The 20,128-nt window shown below is 56.3% G+C and overlaps 3 protein-coding genes across 9 annotated transcripts in view; 2 read left to right on the top strand and 1 right to left on the bottom strand.

Moving 5' to 3' along the window:
* Window positions 1–6,454, top strand: part of MGRN1 (mahogunin ring finger 1, E3 ubiquitin protein ligase) — a 49,280-nt gene extending 42,826 nt beyond the window's left edge. For both annotated transcript variants that reach the window (XM_008569102.1, XM_008569103.1), the window contains 2 exons: window positions 166–264; window positions 4,857–6,454. In XM_008569102.1, coding sequence (XP_008567324.1) covers window positions 166–264; window positions 4,857–4,972 — 215 coding nt within the window. In that variant the 3' untranslated portion in view covers window positions 4,973–6,454. The remainder of the gene's footprint in view (window positions 1–165; window positions 265–4,856) is intronic.
* Window positions 6,455–9,191: 2,737 nt separating this feature from the next.
* Window positions 9,192–11,984, top strand: NUDT16L1 (nudix (nucleoside diphosphate linked moiety X)-type motif 16-like 1). Of its 2 annotated transcripts, none has more exons than XR_550241.1 (4): window positions 9,192–9,373; window positions 9,450–9,783; window positions 10,431–10,653; window positions 11,713–11,984. XR_550241.1 is itself a non-coding variant. In XM_008569104.1 (4 exons), exons 1-3 carry the CDS (start codon window positions 9,221–9,223, stop codon window positions 10,650–10,652), a joined length of 636 nt encoding a protein of 211 aa, XP_008567326.1. In that variant the 5' UTR covers window positions 9,192–9,220; the 3' UTR covers window position 10,653; window positions 11,713–11,984. The 2 variants fall into 2 exon arrangements, 1 of the variants encoding a protein (XP_008567326.1); XM_008569104.1 differs by having other exon boundaries at window positions 9,450–9,710.
* A 277-nt stretch (window positions 11,985–12,261) lies between these two features.
* The window catches only part of ANKS3 (ankyrin repeat and sterile alpha motif domain containing 3), a 34,068-nt gene continuing 26,201 nt past the window's right edge, over window positions 12,262–20,128 (bottom strand). For 2 of the 5 annotated variants that reach the window (XM_008569106.1, XM_008569105.1), the window contains 8 exons: window positions 19,608–19,784; window positions 17,964–18,088; window positions 14,618–14,759; window positions 14,084–14,256; window positions 13,676–13,761; window positions 13,138–13,287; window positions 12,789–12,880; window positions 12,262–12,651 (listed from right to left, as the gene is read on the bottom strand). In XM_008569106.1, the coding sequence (XP_008567328.1) occupies window positions 12,801–12,880; window positions 13,138–13,287; window positions 13,676–13,761; window positions 14,084–14,256; window positions 14,618–14,759; window positions 17,964–18,088; window positions 19,608–19,784 (933 nt within the window). In that variant the 3' untranslated portion in view covers window positions 12,262–12,651; window positions 12,789–12,800. The remainder of the gene's footprint in view (window positions 12,652–12,788; window positions 12,881–13,137; window positions 13,288–13,675; window positions 13,762–14,083; window positions 14,257–14,617; window positions 14,760–17,963; window positions 18,089–19,607; window positions 19,785–20,128) is intronic. The other 3 variants (XM_008569108.1, XM_008569107.1, XM_008569109.1) reach the window with 3 other exon arrangements.

Here is a 20,128-nt window from a genome sequence, read left to right on the forward strand (position 1 = left end):
GAAAGCGTCCACTTTTGTGGTCTCTGGAGAACAGCTGAGACATTGGGTGGAGTTGGGCTTGAGCCTAGGCCGAGGGCTCCAGCAGCTGCAGAGCCCCTGGAGAAGAGAGGCATGCTCCAGGGCCCCCGCCTGTCGGCCCCTGACCTTGCCCTTTGCCTGCTTCAGGGAGCCGAGCGCCATCCATCGAGAACGTCCTACAGGACAGCAGCCCTGAGCACTGCAGCCACGGACAGCCAGGTCCACCTGCCGACATCTATCTGCCAGGTAACACCTGCCCAGGCCTGGGGATGGGCCTGCTCTGCCTTCCCAGGGAAGCCTGTTTCCTTTCCCTGGCTCTAAGCTGCTCTCCTTCCTAGACCCCAAAGCATGACCCAGGCCAGGACCAGATCTGCAAGGCATCTCTCTTCAGGGGGAGCCTGTGCCCCAGGCCTCTTCCCACCCTGAAGCTGGCTTGGCCTCCGGAAGGTAGGAGGCTGCTCACTGAGGGAAGTTCTTTTCCCTGTCCACTTCCTGCTCAGGGCCAGGTGGTCAGATCTGGTCCTAGGTGGGACCGCCCATCTCCCTTCATCCTTGGTCCTTACCGTGGGCCCAGCAGGCCCCAGGCCAGGTGCCAGGTGAACTAGCAGTAGGGCCTCTGTCCCAGGCCCTGCTGGGAGGTGGGGAGCCCACACCAGACTTGGGCCACCTGTCCAGGTAAAGCAGCTTGTCCCAGGCTGAGGCGCAGAGGACAGGCTGGGTGCACTGGCTGCGGTGAGGCTGAGAGCAGCAAGAGTAGTAGGGAATGGGCTTCTTTCCTTCTGTCCCCTTTTCCAAAGGCTCAAGGCCCATGTCATCACCTCCTTTGCTCCCTGCTCCGCTGGTGTAAGTTCCTCAGGGGCTCATGTGGTACCAGCACCAGAAGAAGGCCATTGGAGGTTCTAGAATCAGAATTGATAGTCACATCACCTTCAGAGATCACCCCAGAAGCAGCTGCTTAGGGAGCCTGGCTCCCCCATGTGGCCTGGAACATGCCATTGCTCGGTCTTCCAGGGTCCCCAGTGGCCTGGGTGTTGGGCCATTGTGACATGCTTTGGCTGGATGGGCCTCTTGTCCCTGCCCGGCTCCTGGATGAGCAGGGTCCTGTGCAGGTAGAGCGGGGTGCCAGGCTCACTAGGCTTGGGGGAGCAGGCGCTGGTGGTCTAATTGGCCTGCAGTGGCCTACCCAGAACACAGACCCAAGTCAGAAGCCATGCATAGGGCCAGCACATCTTAAAGTGACATGAAATCAAGTTAAATCCTTTCAAAGTGTCTCAAGGATTTCATTCTGATCAAAAATGTGAGGAAGAAGCAGGGAGATAGTCAGGAGAGAGACCAGGCTTCCTGGAGCCACAGGTATAAGTTCTGATCCTGCAGGGCAGCCCGAGGGGGCACCTTGACTGATGGCAGCATCTGCAAAGCGTGGCTAGCTCGGCCCCTACCCACAGGTGAGACTAGCACACCTGCTCTCGCACCCTAGCCCCAAGTGAGCGTCTCAGGCCTTCTTTAGGTCCACAGGCAGAGGCAGTTACCTGTGGAAGTGGGAGAGGAGGGGCCGTGTCACTGCTCCTGGGCTGCTCATTGCACAGGGTTGGCTGTTTCTTGATGCTTGCAGTGCAGACTGCAGGGGGCAGCCCTGCCAGCGTTTGTCTGTATCTCCTGCACGTCCTCAGGTCTGAGCTCCTGCTGATGGCACACCAGTGTCCTGCACGTTTCTGTGTCTTTTATATCCACGTGGTGGCACACTCTGTTCTACTGGCTTTTTTCACTTAACGGAGATCGTTAGCATCTCCCAGCATCAGTGTGTGTTTTAAGAATGTGAACACACACACGTGTCCTCTTGTTCTTCTTGTTGGTTTCTCCCCCTTTACATGAGAGAGAGAGACAGAGGTTTTTTTTTTTTTTGGCAGCTGGCTGGTCCCCTCATTCTCTTTAAAGAATAATTCAGTGTCCCTTGTAGATGGGTAGATGGAAAAAAAGAAGCTTGGAGAAAAATCCATAAAATGGTGAAAGTCTAGGTGCCCAGGGCCGAGCCCGAGGCGCACTCGGGAGAGTGCGGCGCTGGGAGCACGGCAGCGTTCCCGCCGCGGGTTTGGATCCTATATAGGGATGACTGGTGCGCTCACAGCGCTCACTGGCTGAGCGTGGTGCCACCGGTCTCAAAAAGGACAAAAAAAAAAGAAAGTCTAGGTGCCCAGCATTCTGTGGGCTTCCGCCTTGGGGTCAGCCCTGTCCAGCTCCCAGCCCTTGTTCCTGAAACCAGAGGTGGAGCTGCGCCCGCACATGCACCCTCGGTGCCCTGACCTAGGCTGAGCAGTTGAGCAGTGGGAGGAAGGGACAGAGCCACCATGTCCCCCGCATTACAGCAAGGCCCAGATGCTCTGTCTCCAGCTCTTGCTTCTCCTTCGTTGCAGCATCAACACGTGTGTGTATTTTGCTTCTTGACAGCCCTCATCTTGTCCTAAGCTGGTGCCTCTGCCATGGAATGTGCTGGTCTGTTGCGAGTGCTTGCTAACTCAGCTTCCATCTGTCTCTCCCTGCTCTGTTGGTATAGAGGAGTAAGCTGGCACGTGAACTCCTTTTATACACACTTCGGGTGGCTCTGACGGGCATCCTTGGAAAGAGGAGCTGTCCCCTTCTCCCCCCCGCTCCGGGGGGGGGGTCCTTCCAATTTTCCTGTCTTCATCCGCATCCATGTTTTCCTGAGGGCCTGAATTCTGAATCCAGAGTTCTCCAAGGCCCCTGCACTTGAGCCCTGGAGAGTCCTGACTTTTGGAGTTGGAGGTTTTTCCATCTGGATTAGGTGGCTTGGTTGGGCTTTTCCAGATTTTAGGGTCCCCAGAATGGTGACACAGCCGAGGCATGCCAGAGCCACTATTCCCAGCAGGAAGCAGGAGCCTGGAGGATCAGGGTTGCCCAGGCAGCACCTGGAGACCAGGAAACCTTGAGGAGACACTGGGCCACGTCCCAAGGGTACAGCTCCAGCCTGAGGCCAGGCCTTGCTCCAGGGCATCACAGCCGAGTTGCCAATGGTCCCAGTAGACGTGTTGGGGCACTCAGCAAGATCTGCTCCTGTTTTCTGGCTGTGGCATTAAGGAACAAATAGGAAAATAGTATGTCCCAGGCAGTGGGAGGCCCTGTCTGTTGGAGGAAGTCTGTCCTTAGGGTCTCTGGTCTTGTGTGGAGACCGTCTTGCTTCCTGTGCAGAGAGCGTCCACTTACATAGCCCCCCCCCCCATTCCCTGCTACCTCCTCCACTTGTCTGCATGGCTCCGTGGCCCCGATGTCACTGTGTGCTTGTCAGACAGTAGTGCACTGCTGTGCCTTTCTGCTGTAAGCCCACTGGTGCTGCTGACTAACCTGCCCCTTCAGCCTCTGGAACCTCTGGGACACCAGCACACTCTGAGCAGTCTGTAAGGGGGCCCCATGAGGTTGGTGCCCCACTGGACAGGGAGGTCCCCTCTCCCAGTATGGCCTATGTGGACCTCTTACTAAAGGCAGCTCAAAGAGTGCCATCACTCAAAAACAGGCAAACATGGGGGCCGGCCCGGTGGCGCACTGCTACAGTGCGCCGCTTGGGAGTGTGGCGGCGCTCCCGCCGAGGGTTCGGATCCCACATACAGACCGGCCGCTCACTGGCTGAGCGAGGTGCAGGCGCAGCACCGAGGGTTGTGATCCCGTGGCCGGTCCCGGTCCGGTACGGGCGCGACACTGAGGGTTGCGATCCGTTGCCGGTCACGAAAAAAGACAAAAAGGGAAAAAAAACAAAAAAAAAAAAAAACAGGCAAACAGTGGGGACCCTCTTCCCCTCCTGAAGGTTCTGGGTGCACACCCTGTGAGCAGCTCTGGGACATCTGCTGATCTGTGGTTAGGGTGTCCCCACAGGACTAGGGCCACTGTGGCCGTGAGGCCTGTGCAGCCTTTCTGGGGATTGCCCCAGGTGGCCTCCCATTCTCTGAGCTGCGGGCCTTTCTTTGTCGGCCGACCTGAACCAGGCTGGGGTGGTTGGCAGCTGCTTCTACGTCCCCACACAGACCTTTCTTGTCCTTGAACATTTCTTCTGACAAATATCATCCCTCTACTGAAAGAACAACAACACTGTATTTATACAGTCAGCCACAGCCTCCACGTCGGTGAGAGATACCATTTGGGTGTTTGAGTTTACGTAAAGCTTGCAGAAGTAGGAGCTCAGGCAGACCTGAAACAGGGTGTCATGGCCTATTGCAGTGGCACAGCTGCACCCTGCACAGTCGCTCCTCACCCAGGGTATGGCCAGCCAAGTCTGGGGGCAGCCCTAAGGGTCCCATTACCTGAGCTCCAGGGGGCAGACCCTGTCCAGGGACAGAGGGCCTCATGGCATTGCGGCACTGTGGTGGTGACAGTAGGGAACAAGCAGAAGAGGCCCGTGTGGACCGCCAGGCAAGCTCCTGAGGCCCCTGCCTCCACCTCGCGGAAGCTGCCCACGGGGCCACTCTGAGCGTCTCAGCTCTGCTCCCACGTACCTTGTTCTGTGGTTGACCGAGATCTAACCTAACCCAGTCATAAAGCTCTTTTCAGGACAGTAGCTGCTCAGATCAGGGAATCTCAGACCAGGGTGAGGGCTGGAGACCCAGAGGGCCAGCAGCCAGGGCACCACCATGCACTGTCCTGGGCTGTGGCTCCACTGTCAGGTGCCAAGGGCAGTGGGCACTCTGTGTGGTCACATCTGATCGAATCTGCTGTTCTCGCCACAGACAGGTGCGGGGTGAGAGTAGCCCTGTCCTTGGGCTCATGGTTGGTGGGAGCAGGTGATGGGGACTGCGTGGCTGAGCCTGACCCCTTCTCCCTCTGCCCCACCTCAGGATGGCCCACCTCCATGGAGACACCTTGCAGCCTCAGCACCACCACTGGTCCCCCCTGGCCTCCGCTGGGCGGCCCCAGTCCTGACCCTGGCACCACGGAGCTGACACCACTCTGAGATCCTGGCCAGGTGGCAGCTTGGAGCCCTCAGCTGCCTGGACTTTGCCGAGGGGCTGCCCCAAACCCCAGTGTGACCCTGGCCTCCCTCTACTGTCTGCACACCCAGTAAGGCCACCAGGTTCTGAGGCACCATGGTGACCCTCGATCTAAGAGCACAGTGGACTGTCCCCTGTACAAACCCTTTTTCTACAGTTGATGTATTTGTCAATGGTTCAAGATGAAGGACAGCAGCTTTCTGTGCCAGGCACTGCGCCCTGGGGTGCCCCCCAAGTGCCCTGTTAGCTGAGGTGCGAGGTCTGGGGGGTGACTGCCCACGAGCAGCTTGGGACTGGCTTTACCCAGCACCCACCTGGCAGTGGGTTGGCACCCCAAGAACTTAACAAACCAGCAGAAGAGAACTTATTAGTGGGTGAAGTGCTGTCCTCACAGATGCTCTGGGAGGACATGGGGCCAACTTACGGTCAATGAAGGAAACGGTGTCTGTCCGCATGCCTCCACGCATGCTGCCGCGGCTGCTTTCCACCATCAGCCGTGTTTGTCCCAGCCGCTCTGCTCTCTGCTGCCCCTCTCTGCTCCGGCCCTCCCCTGGGCAGCCAGGGGTGTGGGTGTGGTGCTGGGCCTGCCCGAGGTGTGGAGGCGGCTGGCCGGTGTCTGCTGGGTCCTGGCTTTGCTTACCTCGTCAGAGCCCACGTGTGGGGGGGCGGGGGTCTATGCAGCCTGTGGCCCTGCCGTCCACCTGCCAGGGAGCACACTGGGTGGTTTCCTTGGCTCCCTGTTCACCATTTAAAGGTCCCTCTGCATTTCTCTTTGCTTTGTTCTGTCTGGGCTCCTGTTGCAGGACCTGCCTGGGGGAGCAGGGGTCTGGCCATGATGCTTTGCTTCTAAGGTGACCTTGCCTTTTTAAACTTCCAGCAACAGAAAGGCAGAGGAGGTGCCTGGCCTTGGTGCCCCAGGCCAGAGCTGCCCCAGCAGGGCTTTGAGCCTGTCAGGGAGCTGCCCTACATCCACCCCTGTGGGAAGGATGGTGGTGGGATGGCCCCCAGCAGTCCACAGGACCCTGCACAGCCCTGGGCCCCACCCAGTGCCCTCCCTGAGGCTTGGGGTTGCTCCGAGCCCTGGCTTTGCCTGACAGGGCGCTTGGGAGAGAAACCCAACAGTGGAGGACTGGTTCTTGGGCCGAGCCTGTGAGTGGAACGTGGTCTTCGTGCATCCAGGCCAGCTTCCCTTCTTGGCTCCTGTGAGCTCATGCGTACACACACATGCACACACATGGGTGGGTTGTCGCCCTCCCACACCCCTCTGCCCCCGCCTGTGCGCTGGCCTCTCGCCATTGGTGTTGGCGCTAGTACTTTGAAGGATGAATGAGGACTGGCCTGTCTTGGACTTATATGTGCTATCACTTGATGTATTCTGATTGGCTCGTTTTTGTTCATTTTTACTGTATATTTATAGTAATAAAATCATGCAGCAATATCTTGTCCACTGCTTCCTCTGGTCATTGTTTCTTGATCCAGAGGCAGGACACTGAGTGATGAGTGGTGGCTTCCCCACCCTGACAGCATATGGCCTCTGCCTCAGTTTCCTCGTGTGTAGGAGGGCAGTGACAGTATGACTTCCAGGCAAGGGCAAGGATTAGATGAGAGAGTGCATGCCCTCACTGCTGTTATTACTATTTTCACTGTCATCAGTGCTGGTCCTCTGGATGGAGGGAAGCCAGACTCTTGGGACTTGGCTCCCCTCTTCAGGAGCCCAGGCCTCTGATCCCCATCTCCATCACTGATTCATCCCACAGATGTTTACTGAGTATCTGCTGTGTGCCAGGGGAGGGCAAATCATATAAGGCCCAGGCCCCTGGGCACATGCATTACAGTCAGTGGGATGCAGAATAGGTAATCAAAGTTTTGACATTTGGTTACTGTTAGGAAGGAAGTCGGTGGGTGATGAGATGAAGTCGTAGGAGAGACTTAATTTATCCATGTGGTCAGGGAAGTCTTCGAGGAAACATCTGAAGCCCTGAAGGATGAGGGGGCTGTGGAGCAGTGCTAAGTGCAAAGGCCTGGGACAGGAGTGACCCTCATGTGTCCATGGTGGAAAGAAGCCCACTGGTTGGAGTATGAGGGAGGGCTGCTGGGGGCAGAGACTTGAAGACCTTGAGAGGTGACTGGATTTTTTACAAGGGGCAGTCAGATTTCTTTTAAGCACAGAGGTTTGTAAGCAGGGGAGCATCACCTGTGGCTGTCATGTGGCGAAAGGATTGAAGGAACAGGTTAGCTGCTCAGAGATGATGGGTTTGGAGGCTGGAGCCGAGCCCAGGGCCTCTGCCCAGGAGTGGCCTCCCAGCAGGGGGTGGTCAGTGATGGAGGACCTCCACCACACAGGACCCCCAGCTCCTGTGCAAACACAGTTCAAGCTGCCTCCACCACCCCTCCTTGACTCAAGCTCATGAGGGTGGAGGGGGCTGTGGTGTTCTTGGGCCACTGGTCCCTGCCCCAGGGAAGGCCTGCCACCCATGGCCCTGCAGTATGAGTGGAGAGGTGCTCAGTATGTCAGACAGGCTCTTGTGTGGGCTGAATCGGATCTCCCTCTGCACTTCTCCCAGCACACCCCGCCCCTTTATTAATGTCTGATGTTGGGGAGGGGTTGGAACAAGGGGAGCCTTTCCTCCTGGGCTGAGATTGTGCTGGGCTGCCTGGAGGTGGGGCCCTCTTTGGATGGGGGGACCCTTTCCCTTCAGATATGGTCATGGTGGATCCTGCAAACCCTTACCCACCCTTTGCTTGCCTCTCCTTTCCTCCTGCTCGGCTTCATTCAGGGCAGCCTTACCTGTGCCATGGAGCTTGGTCTGACTGCAAGGCTCTCGCGAGGTTGCAGCCCCAGCCCTGGGCACCCATCCTACAAGGGCATGCGAGTAGGGGAGGGTTCCTTAACTCAGCAAATCCATGTCCACTGTGGGGAGGAGGAAAATGGCGCCCGGGCCAAGCAGCTGGTGAGGTGAGCCTGGCCATTGTGGGGTTCAGGGGGCCCCATCCCTCTCCCTTGGATAGTGTTTCTGATGCTTCCGAGCTCTGGTGACTTCCTTCTCTAGAATGAACATGGGGTTAGTACCTCAAGGCACTCCCTTGCAGAATCAGGCAACTTTCTGTTGTGGACACTGGGTTAGAAGGACCGGCCTGTGGCCCACTCGGGAGAGTGTGGTGCTGATAACACCAAGGCTGCGGGTTTGGATCCCATATAGGGATGGCCGCTTTGCTCACTGGGTGAGCGTGGTGCTGACACTGGGTTAGAGACAGGGTGGGATTTTGGCTCTGTCACCAACTGCTGGGTGCCCTTAGGCAAGTCCTGTCCCCCTCTCAGGCCCAGGATCCTCGTCGGTAAACTTCCCCCAACAGTGCCTGGCATACTGTTCCTGGCCAGGAGGGCACTTGGGGCACTGGGCTAGAAAGCCTCCAGCCCGCGGATTTATGTCACTTCCTGCCCCAGTAGGCTAGGTCCAGGGAGCCCCAGAGCTCCTGGCCATCCACCCCAGATGCCAGGGCTGAGCGTGGACTCGGGGGCTGTGGGACAGTCGGAGCTCTGAGGCCCTGCTGTCTTTGCTTTTCTGGAGTAGGCAGACCAGCAGAGAGGCCCAGGACAGGGGGAGGTCGTCACCCTGTGAGCTCAGGTCTCAGCCGAGTAACGAGCTCTGAAGACTTCCGGAGGCAGGTGCCCCCCGCCCGCCCCGGGACCCCAGGGGCGCGGGGCCTGGCAGAGAAAAGGCCCGGAGCTTCGCTGGCTCGTGTGGTCGCACAGGGGCGATGTCGCGGTGGACAGGGCCACCCGGGCCGGCTCGGCCTCCCAGGGAGAAACCACTGAAGGAAAAGGGAGCCGGCACCATCGAAGGTGCAGTAAGTGTCGGGATTCCCGGCTGTCCTCTCTGGGTGCCCACGGAGAAGTTGATTGAGGACAGCGTGAGCACCGAGGACGCTCGGTCCGCACCCCTCCGATCTGGTGCGTTGCATCTTGGGAGTTGTAGTTTTCTAGGGCCGCAGGCAGAGCCGCCGCTCTGGGCGCGCGGCTATTGGGTGACGTCTGGGGCGCGCACCGCCCCCTGCGTTTGCACACGGCCCCCTCCGCCTCTCAACGCCGCGTCAGGGCGCCGGCAATTGGCGGGGGGGGAGGGGGGTGGGGCGGAACCCAGGCCCGCGGATTGGCCGGGCCCGCGCATGCACTTAGGCGGCGGCGGACGGACATCGGGGGCAGTGCTAAGATGTCGACGGCGGCGGTACCGGAGCTGAAGCAGATCAGCCGCGAGGAGGCGATGCGCCTGGGGCCGGGCTGGAGCCACTCTTGCCACGCCATGCTGTACGCCGCCAACCCCGGGCAGCTCTTCGGCCGCATCCCCATGCGCTTCTCGGTGCTGGTGAGGACGGGGACGGGCGCGGGGGCGGGCCGGGGCGCCGGCCGACACCGCTCCCGTGACCCGGCGCTCCCTTCAGATGCAGATGCGCTTCGACGGACTGCTGGGCTTTCCCGGGGGCTTCGTGGACCGGCGCTTCTGGTCGCTGGAGGACGGCCTGAACCGCGTGCTGGGCCTGGGCCTGGGCTGCCTGCGCCTCACCGAGGCTGACTACCTGAGCTCGCACCTGACCGAGGGCCCGCACCGCGTCGTGGCGCACCTGTACGCGCGGCAGCTGACGCTGGAGCAGCTGCACGCCGTGGAAATCAGCGCGGTGCATTCGCGCGACCACGGTCTGGAGGTGGGGCCGCTGCCCGGGCCCCGCCCCCGCCCCGCCCCGGGCTTGGCTCTGGCCCCGCGGAAGGCGCCGATGGGTAACACGTCTCCCTGAGCGTCCCCTGGCCGGGCTGGGCGGGCGTCGCTGTCCCCGGCAGTGGGTGGGGAGAGGGGCTCGGGGTCGGGAGGCGAGGAGAGGGGGGCTGGGGCTCCCTCAGGGCTGTGTTCCGTCCGCCTTGCTGCCTGCCATTGCCAATCCTGAGAGTGGGGAGCGGGGGCACTGGGGAGGCTGGGATGGGAGCGGTGCCTGCTTGGGGAGGTGGGGAACTGAGGAGCAGAAATGGGGCTTGTAGGGCTTGGGAATGTCATAGCCGGGGAGGGAGCAGGTATGAGGCTCGTGGGATCTGTGGGTTTTGTGGTCTGGAAGGGCTGGGGGTGAGACTGGGGGTGTTTGGGAGCATGGGGTGTGGACTGGGAAGTGACATACGAGGCTTCTTGCCAGCCTTAGGGTAGAGGGTGGGAGTGCATGGGGTTGGCCTCAAGACTTGCTTGGGGATGAGGGGGCTGCACTGCTCCAAGGGCACTGGCTGACTTCCCCCTTGCCAGACCCTGCTGGGTCTACCATTGTGTTCTTGGCAAAACTGGCAGCTTTTGCCCTGGCCTTGTAGCATAAAGGTCTCTCCTGCCAGGGGTGTGCCGGCTGCGTGGAGGCCCTGGCCCCAACCCTGGCCTCCTGTCCATGCAGGTGCTGGGCCTCGTGCGGGTCCCGCTGTACACCCAGAAAGACCGAGTCGGGGGCTTTCCCAACTTCCTGAGCAATGCTTTCATCAGCACCGCCAAGTACCAGCTCCTCTTCGCCCTCAAGGTGCTCAACATGATGCCCGAGGAGAAGCTGGCTGAGGCCTTGGCTGCGGCCACAGAGAAGCAGAAGAAAGCCCTGGAAAAGCTGCTCCCAGCTTCCTCCTGAGGTGGTTCTGTGCCGGCTGTCTGTCGTCTTTCCTGGGCTGTATCTCTGCCCATGGGCCAAGGAGACTTGGCCCTGGAATTCCTATGGAAGTGTGTCTTCTAGTGTGTTTCTGTGTTGCACACTGCTTCTGACTGCAGGGGGCTAGTGGGCATCTTATCTCCACTGTCCCCAGCAGTCACTGGGCAGTGGCCGGGCCCGTTGGGACCCAGCCCGCCCACTCAGGTTGGTCAGTGGGCAACCTGGGCCTGGCTCTTCAGGCTCAGGACATTTTCTCCTACCCCAAGGCTCAGACCCTCTTCTGTTCGAGTCTCCTCATGGGCTGGGGGTGGCCCCAGTTAGCTCCTGGTTTTCCAAAGGGCAGGTGCACAGCTCTCAGACCGTTTGGGAGGCGATTGTTCTGGTGGATAATACCTCTGTCTCAATGCTCCCTCCTTCCCCTGAGCCAGCCCCAGGGCCTGTAGAAGAGCCAGCTTGGGGTAGAATGTTGTACTGTTTTGGTTGTTGTGGGGTTTTGTTAGCTTTTCTCATTCATGGTGTGTGAACTTGGGTGAAGCTTCAAAGTGGCTTTACTTCACTGTGGCTTGGCTCCCAAGGATAGTCTTGGGGCCCAGCTATGTATGGAGTTGTTGAAGGAGAAAAAGACAAGTCACCTTTCAGCCATTGTGTGTTGTTTGGTCTGGATTGGAGGCCCTGGGCTGGGCCTGGGAAGGTGCCTCCTCCCTTACTACCAAGACCTTAAAGGCAGGTAGGTGCTGGTTTCCTTCTCCTGGACACGGAAGCTGGGCCCAAGAGAGGGGCTCTGGGTCCCCAGGCGCTGGACACTGTGTGGAGTCAGCTTGGGCCTTCTGTCCCAGGTGGTGCATAGGGAGGAGCTGCCCCAGCCACAGTATCCATCTCCCTTTGTTTTTACTGGGACATTAGCAGCCTGATCTCTGGTGGCTTCTGTGCTGAGACCGTCAATGTCAGGCTCCCTTTCCTGATCCTGGTGGCTCTCGCTGCACCTGGGCTGAGCCTGCTGCTCTTACCTTTGCTTTGAAAACCTGCCTTTCTCCATTCTCAGCAGTCTGCAAGCAGCTCCAGGGGATGGTCTGGAAGCACAGGCTTAGTGTGCAGAGTGACAACAGCAGAGCCACTACGGGACAGGAAGGCCACCACTGGCGGTCTCCTACAGCCCCATGTCTGGAAAACTCCAGTGGTGCGATTGGAAAATCTCCACAGCCCATGCCTGGCCTGGTAAGGAAGGCGGTGCTCCCTGCTTCACTTTGGAGCACGATAGGAGCCTCCTGTGGGGAAGGCATTTGCTGTGTAAATAAATCACCCATACCTGGCTCACTCGTGTTGCCTGAGAACGTGCCTAGCTTCCACAGCAGATCCTGTCTTGAGTCACGCCAGGTTCTGTGGAATGATGGGCTCATGGAGCAAAGGTACCCTGAGCTAGGGGGAGGGGAGCAGAATGGGTCGCTGAGTCAGTGTGGCTCTGCGCAAAGCATTCTAGGGCTGGGCCACAGTGGTGTCCACCAGAGCCCTGGTCCCTGGGGCTGCAGGCTTGGCTTTGGCCCTACTGGTTTGTCCGCCAGGACTGCATGTCACGTGACCAGAACAGAGCCCCTCACCAGGTAACCTTAAATTTTATTTTCCAACAAAATAACATTTTCCAGGTGCCTTAGTCCTCACCCTTAAAGTCAAACCTCAGTGTGGCGCCTGCATGTATGGGGACACATTCTCTTCCCAAGGCCCTGCCTGGCCTGGGCCAGGGTGGTCCATGAGCTCTGGGCCTTACTGCCAGGTTCTGAGTGACAAGTCCTCATCCTGCCTCAGTGCTAGCCTAAGCTGCCTGGGCAGGGGCTGCAGCTCCGTCCTGCCTCTGTCTGCCGGCTGGTCCCTGGGGCCTGATCTTCCGGCCCGGACTGGGGCCTGAGCTGCTGCAGCTGCCTGCTCACTGCCCTCCTGTCTTCCTGGCACACAACTTCAGGGTGGATCAATCACCCAACGTCAGATTCTGGAAAGGAAAAGGCCCTGGTGAGGAGGCAAGACTGAGGTAGGTGGATGGATGTGTGGGCAGCTGCCTGGAGCAGATCCTGCTGCCCCCGCCTGTGTCCTGCTGTGGATGTGGGCTCAGGGCTGGCAGACACTCACCATCCCTCCCAGCTAGGGCTCCCGCCACTTCTCCTTCCCGTTCAGCACCTGCAGCTTCTCCAGGCTCTGGGTCACTGAGCATAGTGCTCGCCCTGAGGATGTGGTGGATAGTTAGTGCTCTGTGGCAAGTCTGGGCAGCAGGAGCAGGGAGGAAAGGGGGTCTCGGGACACGAGGAATGAATGGCCTTCAGCCTGTCTAGCCCCTGCTCAGTAGGGCAGGGTGGGGTTGTCCAGGGGGCTGAGCTGGTCATGATCCCTCTGCCTCCCTCTGAAATACTAGGGGCTCTCAAGCTTCACCAAAGTGTTGGCCACTGGTCCCTCACACTCTTGTCCCCTCCTGGAGACTCACCCATCTCATGGATGTGGTCCTCCAGGGCTCCTGACAGCTCAGGGAGGCTCATGGCCTGCAGGGACACTTGCCAGCCTTTGGAGTCTGTGGTGCAGAGGGTTGAGTTGGCTTGGGGTCTGTGTCCTGAGCCCCTGTGCCCAGGAGACCCTCCTAGGATCAATGCCTGAGTAACTCCCAAAGATCAAGGCTGGGGAGTCCCTGTTATACCCCTCTCGACTTGGGAGCCCACAAGACCAAAAAGACTTGTGCCATCAAAATGTTTTCTCTTTCTGCTTGCTGATCAAAGTACTAACTGCTGGTAGGAGCTTAGCCCCAGGAAGTACAGCAAAGCTGTGCCCTTGGGTGGCCCTAACCCAAACTAGAGGCTGCAGAAGTCACTGGCAGTCTTGGACAGTGCAGTCAGCCACACCTCCAGGGCCTTTCCCAACACTGTTGGAGCTGTGCCTCCCACCACAGCTGAGGAAGGGGCTCAGGTCCCTATGTGATAACCACGCTGAGACTGCTGGATGAAATCCTGGGGCCTAGAAGCTCCCCTTACCAGCTGACAGGAGGGCTGGGCCCAGGGTGGCCACACTGGGGGACTGATCCTGCCTCACTCGGGCTGACAGCTCAACTTGACAGGCTCTGTGACACAAGACCAAGTGCAAGTGAGGGTAGAGGCCTCCCCCTTCCCCACTACATCCCCACAGAGGGCTTCTTGGCCACCCCAGGAAGCTGCACTGACCAGCAGGAGAGAGACCATGCATGGCCTTGTTTTCTGCCTGGGTCTTCCAAGGGCCAGAACCAAATTGTGAGTGGGGGCAGTGAGTGACCCCAGGCCCTGAAACCCCCCTTTGGTTAGAAAACCAGGAAGAATTGATGATGGGTGCCTGGGACCTGCAGGAGCTCTTCTGCAGCCTGGTTGGCAGATGAAAGGACTTGCCCTGGGCAGCTCAGAGCCACTCACCGCAGCTGGTCCAGGATGAGGGCAGCTTCCCGGGCCAGGGCCCAGGTCTCCTGCAGCTGGGTGTGGACGGCCTTGCGGGCACCATCCTGCTCCAGCAGACAGCTCTCCACCACGGCCCGCAGCTCTTGCTCCTGGGACACCTGGCCGCGCATGGCCTCCACCTCCTCACAGCGCTGCAGGTGGGGGGTGAGGCTGGGATGTGGGCTGGCTCTTTCCCTCCCAGAGGGGGGAGTCTGCCATCTGTCTCTGCCCCCATCTCTTCCCCTCTCTCCACCTTGGTCCTGTCCTAAGACTCCGGTTCCCATGCCAGCCACTTGCTCCCCATCTGTCCTCCTCCCCGCATGCCGCTGAGTATCCTGCCTGTACAAGGGAGCCCGCCTGTGCGTCGCTCTCCTCTGTGTGTGAGCCGTGACGCTGCCTTGGCTGACTCCAGGTGCTGCCCTGCCTTGCCTGTCCCCCACCCTCCCTTCCACACTGTGTCCTCTTCTGCAAGGGTGCGGCTCTTGACACTGCCCTCCCCTGCTCCCTGCTTGCTTTGTGCAGCTGGATGGCGAGCTCCTGCATCTCAGCCTCCAGCCGGTCGGCATAGGCCAGCTCCAGGGCATCACTGGGGGGGCGGGCGCTGCTGTGCCAGCGGGCGATGGCAGAAGTCATCTTCCTTTTGGGCCCAAACAACCTGCAAGAATGAATTAGAAAAGGGCACAGATCATCACCTGCCACCACTGTATGCATGGGGACTCCATGGACCATCCTGCCACCAACACTATCACCCTAGGAAAGCTCTTAGCTCTGAAAGGGAAGGGTCCCCTGGGATCCTGGGGCAGAGGACAGAAACAAAGGGCCATAAAAAGCCTCCTACACCTGTTCCACTCCCCTGCCATGGGCTCCATCTCTGTCTATTCAGGAGGTGCTCAAAGGTAAGCCAGCAGAGAGAAGTCTGGGAAGATGGTGGGATTTTCAATATTAGGAATCTGTCTCCCCACCCAGACGACAACTGCACTGGCAGAATCTGATGTAACTACTTTGGAACTGTGGAGTCTTTTGGTGGGGCGAGGGTGGGGGATGTGAAGCTGGCTGATACAGGGATTGAACCTTAGACCTTGGTGTTAGCACCATGCTCTAACCAACTGAGCTAACCAGCCAACCCTTCTTTGGAGTCTATTGATGGCTTGTAACTTCCAGGGGAAGGCTTGGATGGTAAAGTGCAGTAAATTTCGGTCAGGTTCAGCTCTTAGAAAAGTAGTAGCTATCTGTACCGTGCCCCTCAGCCCCACAGCTTGCAGGAACCAGAGAAGATAATACAGACCTTGTCCTCTAAATATCAGAGATCAGTGCTCTGATCACTGATTGCTGCTTCTGATCACAGAGGTATAGACGAAGAGGCAGGTGGCCATTGTTGCAAGCTGCTCCCCCTCTGGCCTTAGTGACTTTCAGGGGATTTAAAGGGCTGCTGCACCTTTTCTTTCTCCATTTTTCTCTCTCCCCTGCTCCCCTTTTCAGGTGGCTGGCTGGTACAGGGATTGAACCCTGGACCTTGGTGTTGCCAGCACCACGCTTTAGCTCAGTTGGTTAACTACCTAGCCCTCTCTTTGTTCTTTTCTTTAATGTCTGGCTCTTAAAAGGGGAAAAATACCAAGGTCCAGAGTTTGATCCCTGTACTGGCCAGCTGCAAAGAAAAAAAAAAAAGACAAACATACTCAAAAACAATTGCCTATATGTGGATATTAGAAAGCCCCCACTCTTACCCAGAGGAAGGCATGGGCTCAGAAAAGACCTAAGACGTTGAGTTTACACCTCAGTCTGATACTCAGCACAGAGACAGCCACAAAAAATTTTTTAAAAAACAGGCAAATCCTGGGGAAGGAGTAGAATCTGATTTCCAGAGTTACCACATTATTAGACTTAAATGTCTAGTTTTCATCAAAGAAAATCACAAGACATACAAAGAAACAAAGTATGGCCCATTTAAAGGGGGGAGAAAAACAACAGAAATTGTCCCTGAAAAAGATCTGATGGGGGATCTCCTAGACAAAGATTTTAAAACTGTCTTAAAAATGTTTAAAGAACTAAAAGATGTGGAGAAAGAAAGAAAAAGTAACCCACAATGTATAAACAAAATGGAAATATCAATAGAGATAGAAAACCTAAAAGAAGGGCCGGCCCGGTGGCGCACTGCGCTAGTGCGCCGCTTGGGAAGCGCGGAGGCGCTCCCGCTGAGGGTTCGGATCCCACATGCAGACCGGTTCCCGCTCACTGGCTGAGCGAGGCACGGGGGCAGCACCGAGGGTTGCGATCCCGTTGCCGGTCCCGGTCCGGTACGGGGGCGACACTGAGGGTTGCGATCCGTTGCCGGACACGGAAAAAAGAATAAAAAATAAAGAAAGAAAGAAAACCTAAAAGAAGGGCCGGCCCGGTGGCGCACTGCGCTAGTGCGCCGCTTGGGAAGCGCGGAGGCGCTCCCGCTGAGGGTTCGGATCCCACATGCAGACCGGTTCCCGCTCACTGGCTGAGCGAGGCACGGGGGCAGCACCGAGGGGTGCGATCCCGTTGCCGGTCCCGGTCCGGTACGGGGGCGACACTGAGGGTTGCGATCCGTTGCCGGACACGGAAAAAAGAATAAAAAATAAAGAAAGAAAGAAAACCTAAAAGAAACCAAAAAAATTCTGGAGCTGAAAAGTATAACTGAAATGAAAAATTCACTAGAGGGATTCAAAGGCAGATCTGAGCAGGCAGAAGAAAGAATCAGCAAACTTAAAGATAACACAATGGAAATTATGGAGTAAAAATAAAGTCTAAGGGACAATGGGATACCATCAAGCAAGCCAATGTACACTAAGGAGAAGAGAGAGAAAGGAGCAGAAAGACTATTTGATGAAAGACATGAATGTAAACATGCAAGAAGCTGAATGAACTCCAAATGTGATGAATTAAAAAAGCCCAACACCAAGATGCACTGTAATTAAACTTCTGAAAGACAAAGAATCTTGAAAGCAGCAAGACAGAAGTGACTTGTCACATACAAGGGATCCTGAATAAAATTGTCAGCAGATTTCTCATCTGAAAGTTTATATAGCCCACTGGCTTCTGGCCTCCATTCAAAGTGCTAAAAGAAAAACTGTCAGCCAAGAATCCTTTATTTGGCAAAAAACTGTCCTTCAAAAGTGAGGGAGAAATGAAGACATTCCAAGATGAGTAAGAGCCAAGGAAGCTCATTACCACTAGACCAGTCCTGCAAGAAGTGCTCAAGGGAGTCCGGGGTGAAATGTTGGGAAGCAAGGTGGTAACTGGAAGCCGTATGAAGAAATAAAGATCTCAGAAAAGGGATGTGATGATGAGCAGATGGGATAACAAATGTGGAAGCACTCTGAAGCGTTAGGGTCACTCACAAGCAGTTATGATTAAAGACACAAACTTCAATTGTGTGCACAGGAGGATGTTTCAAGATAACAGGCTTTAATTATTTGGATTTTATGTTAAACTACTTTATATTCATGCTCTTGAGAAAAAAGAAACCTGTACAATATATTATTCTGCTATCTCTAGTGAAACGGTGAGGATTATCATTTGTAGAATTCTTATGTTCTAATCATGGAAAATAGGGTAATAAAATACTAAAAAAACAACAACAGCAAAAAACACAGCAGAAAATGTTCAAGTGTCCTGAACGCAGTGGTCACAGTGGTGTCAGCCATGCCATCTTGGGGCCCTCTGCACCTCACAAGGTGGGGAGCAGGACAGTTGGCTCTGGAGGAAGAAAGCCCACTTCTAGATAGAGCAGCTCTTTCCATCCTCCTTGGATGATGTAGGCACCTAAGCTGGTCTCAGAACATCTGGCTTAAAATGAGGGGCTGAGGCCCAGCAATGGCCCCTTTGGACTCACGTGATGCCTATTTCCTTCAGGTCGCTCTCGGTGAGGGTCAGAAAGATGCGGAGGTCCACATCCTGTTCCTCAAACACCTGCAGGTACTTCAGACACCCAATCTGCTCCAGCAGCGCAGCAAGGTCCTAGAGGGCAGAGAAGACAGCAGGAGGACTGGGGGGACAAGAGGAGGTGCGAGCTGCAGTACAGAACCATCTCCCTCCTTGCTAAACTCACATTCTCGAAGCCTCATCCTATTCTGAGCCCTACTGCTTCCACAAACTCAGCATCAGGGCAAAGACTTGTCCGTGGGGAGAGCCCAAGCTGCCCATCCTGCTCTCCATGCCCTCAGGCAGAGCATGGAGTCTGGAGATCCAAGGGGGAGGCTGGGCAGTGCACGAAGTGGGATATTCAAGACCTTCTCCTTCCACTTCTTCATGGTTGTGACCTAGCCTTGTGTATGTCACTGGAAATTTCATTCCCCGTCCTTACAAATGCTTGGTTCTATGAAGGAGTGTTGAGGAAGCTGTTAATCTTACTGAGAATCCTTTGTATGTGAGGAGTCACTTCTGTCTGGTTCTTTTCAAGTTCTGTCTGAAATCTTGATTTTGATGTGTCTAGGTGTGGATCTCAAGTTTATCCTACTTGGAGTTCACTGAGCTCCTTGGATGCAGAGGCATGTTTTTGATTGGATTTGGGAAGGTTAAGCTCCTTCATTTTTTCTGCTCTTCTCTCCCCTGGACCACCATCATGTGTAGGTTGCTCTGCTTGATGGTGTCTCACAGGTTTCTGTTCATTCTTCCTGTTTCTCAGACTAGATATTCTCAGATGACCACTGTTCAAGTTCCCTGATTCTTCTTCTTGCTCAGACCTGTTGAGCCCATCTAATGAGATTTTCATTTCCGTCATATTTTTCAATTCCACCATTTCTATTTTTGCCAGTTTTTTTGTTGCTTTCAATGGAGGAACAAATTTTTGAAGGCTGTTACTCTGCCATTTTCCTCAAAGTACTTTCTCAAAGAAACAGCCTTAAGATCCCACCACGACACAAACATTCCAATCAACGTGTTTAAGGAACTATGAGGTGCACCTGCTCCATGAGCCTGGGAATACCAGCCCTCGAGAGGGGCTGCAGGGAGAAGCCAGAAAAACCGCAGGCTCTTAGTGACCAGCAGAGTGGGTAGTTTAACAAATAAGTGACAAATACTTCTCCCTCTCCCTCCTCTTTGTACCAGTTCTGCCTGCGCAGGGCAGAACTCAAACACATATCAGAGAGTTGAGCTGCTGAGCAGCACCTGCAGTCCCTAGGAAGATGCTCAGCCAGCACAACCCACGATCACGCCAAGTGCACAGTGTGCCGCACACATGCAGCTTGTCACTGGCTCCTAGGAGCAGATCTGAGACAGGTCCTGTTTTTCTCCTCCCCAGGCTCAGGGAGGCCAAGTGGATCATGCACACCTAGGGACACAAACCCTGCAGCTGGGCAGCTCGCCACTGGGAGTCATTTCTGCGCCCGAGGAGCTTGATAGGTCATTTGAGGAAAAACCACCCCCACTGTGGTCTCAGCGGTGCCTGGCCCATCATAAACACACAGCAGTGCCTCATATATCACAAAAGGCACTGTCTTTCTAGGAGTGTAACCAGCAGTGACACAAATGGTTGTACCTGGGGTCCTGAGTAGGGGAGCTTCTCAGTTTGGGGAGTAGATCCTGGGGAACAGGCAGTCCTGGAAGTCCCGGTGCTGGGAGACATCTGGCTGTCATTGTTGTTGCAACGATTCTTGGTCTTCATATAACTCTTCGTTTGTCTGCGAACTGAGTTTTTTCGTGTGTGATCTGAGTCCTGCGGCAAGGGGCATGAGTGGAAGTTACACTGATGTTCTCTCAGTGATCAGGGCTGCGCCCAGACTCTGCTCTCTGCCCGCACTTCTAGCTGCTGCGCCTGGACCTGTACCGGTTCCCTCCCGCCATCCAGAGGCTTCCTTGACCTCCGTGTCCTCCGCTGCACTTTGTGCCATCAAACTCAGGTGGCACTCCCAGAGGGCAGGCTCAGTGTTATGCTTCTGAGCTCTGTGTAGACATGCATCAAACACGTGTTACCTGAGCTGCCTATCTCAAGTTCACTTATCTCAAGTTATCTCAAGTAACAACCTCCCCCCACGACATCAAGAAAGGGAGGAGGATGGG

Source organism: Galeopterus variegatus, unplaced genomic scaffold (assembly GCF_000696425.1).
Source record: "Galeopterus variegatus unplaced genomic scaffold, G_variegatus-3.0.2 Scaffold466, whole genome shotgun sequence".
NCBI lineage: Eukaryota > Metazoa > Chordata > Mammalia > Dermoptera > Cynocephalidae > Galeopterus > Galeopterus variegatus.

What these genes read in the sequence shown, in the direction of transcription:
- NUDT16L1 (XM_008569104.1), top strand. Translation starts at nt 9,221, where the DNA reads ATGTCGACGGCGGCGGTACCGGAGCTGAAGCAGATCAGCCGCGAGGAG. An exon ending in CCATGCGCTTCTCGGTGCTG is followed by an intron (nt 9,374 to 9,449) that starts GTGAGGACGGGG and finishes CGCTCCCTTCAG; the next exon opens with ATGCAGATGCGCTTCGACGG. An exon ending in CGCGCGACCACGGTCTGGAG is followed by an intron (nt 9,711 to 10,430) that starts GTGGGGCCGCTG and finishes CTGTCCATGCAG; the next exon opens with GTGCTGGGCCTCGTGCGGGT.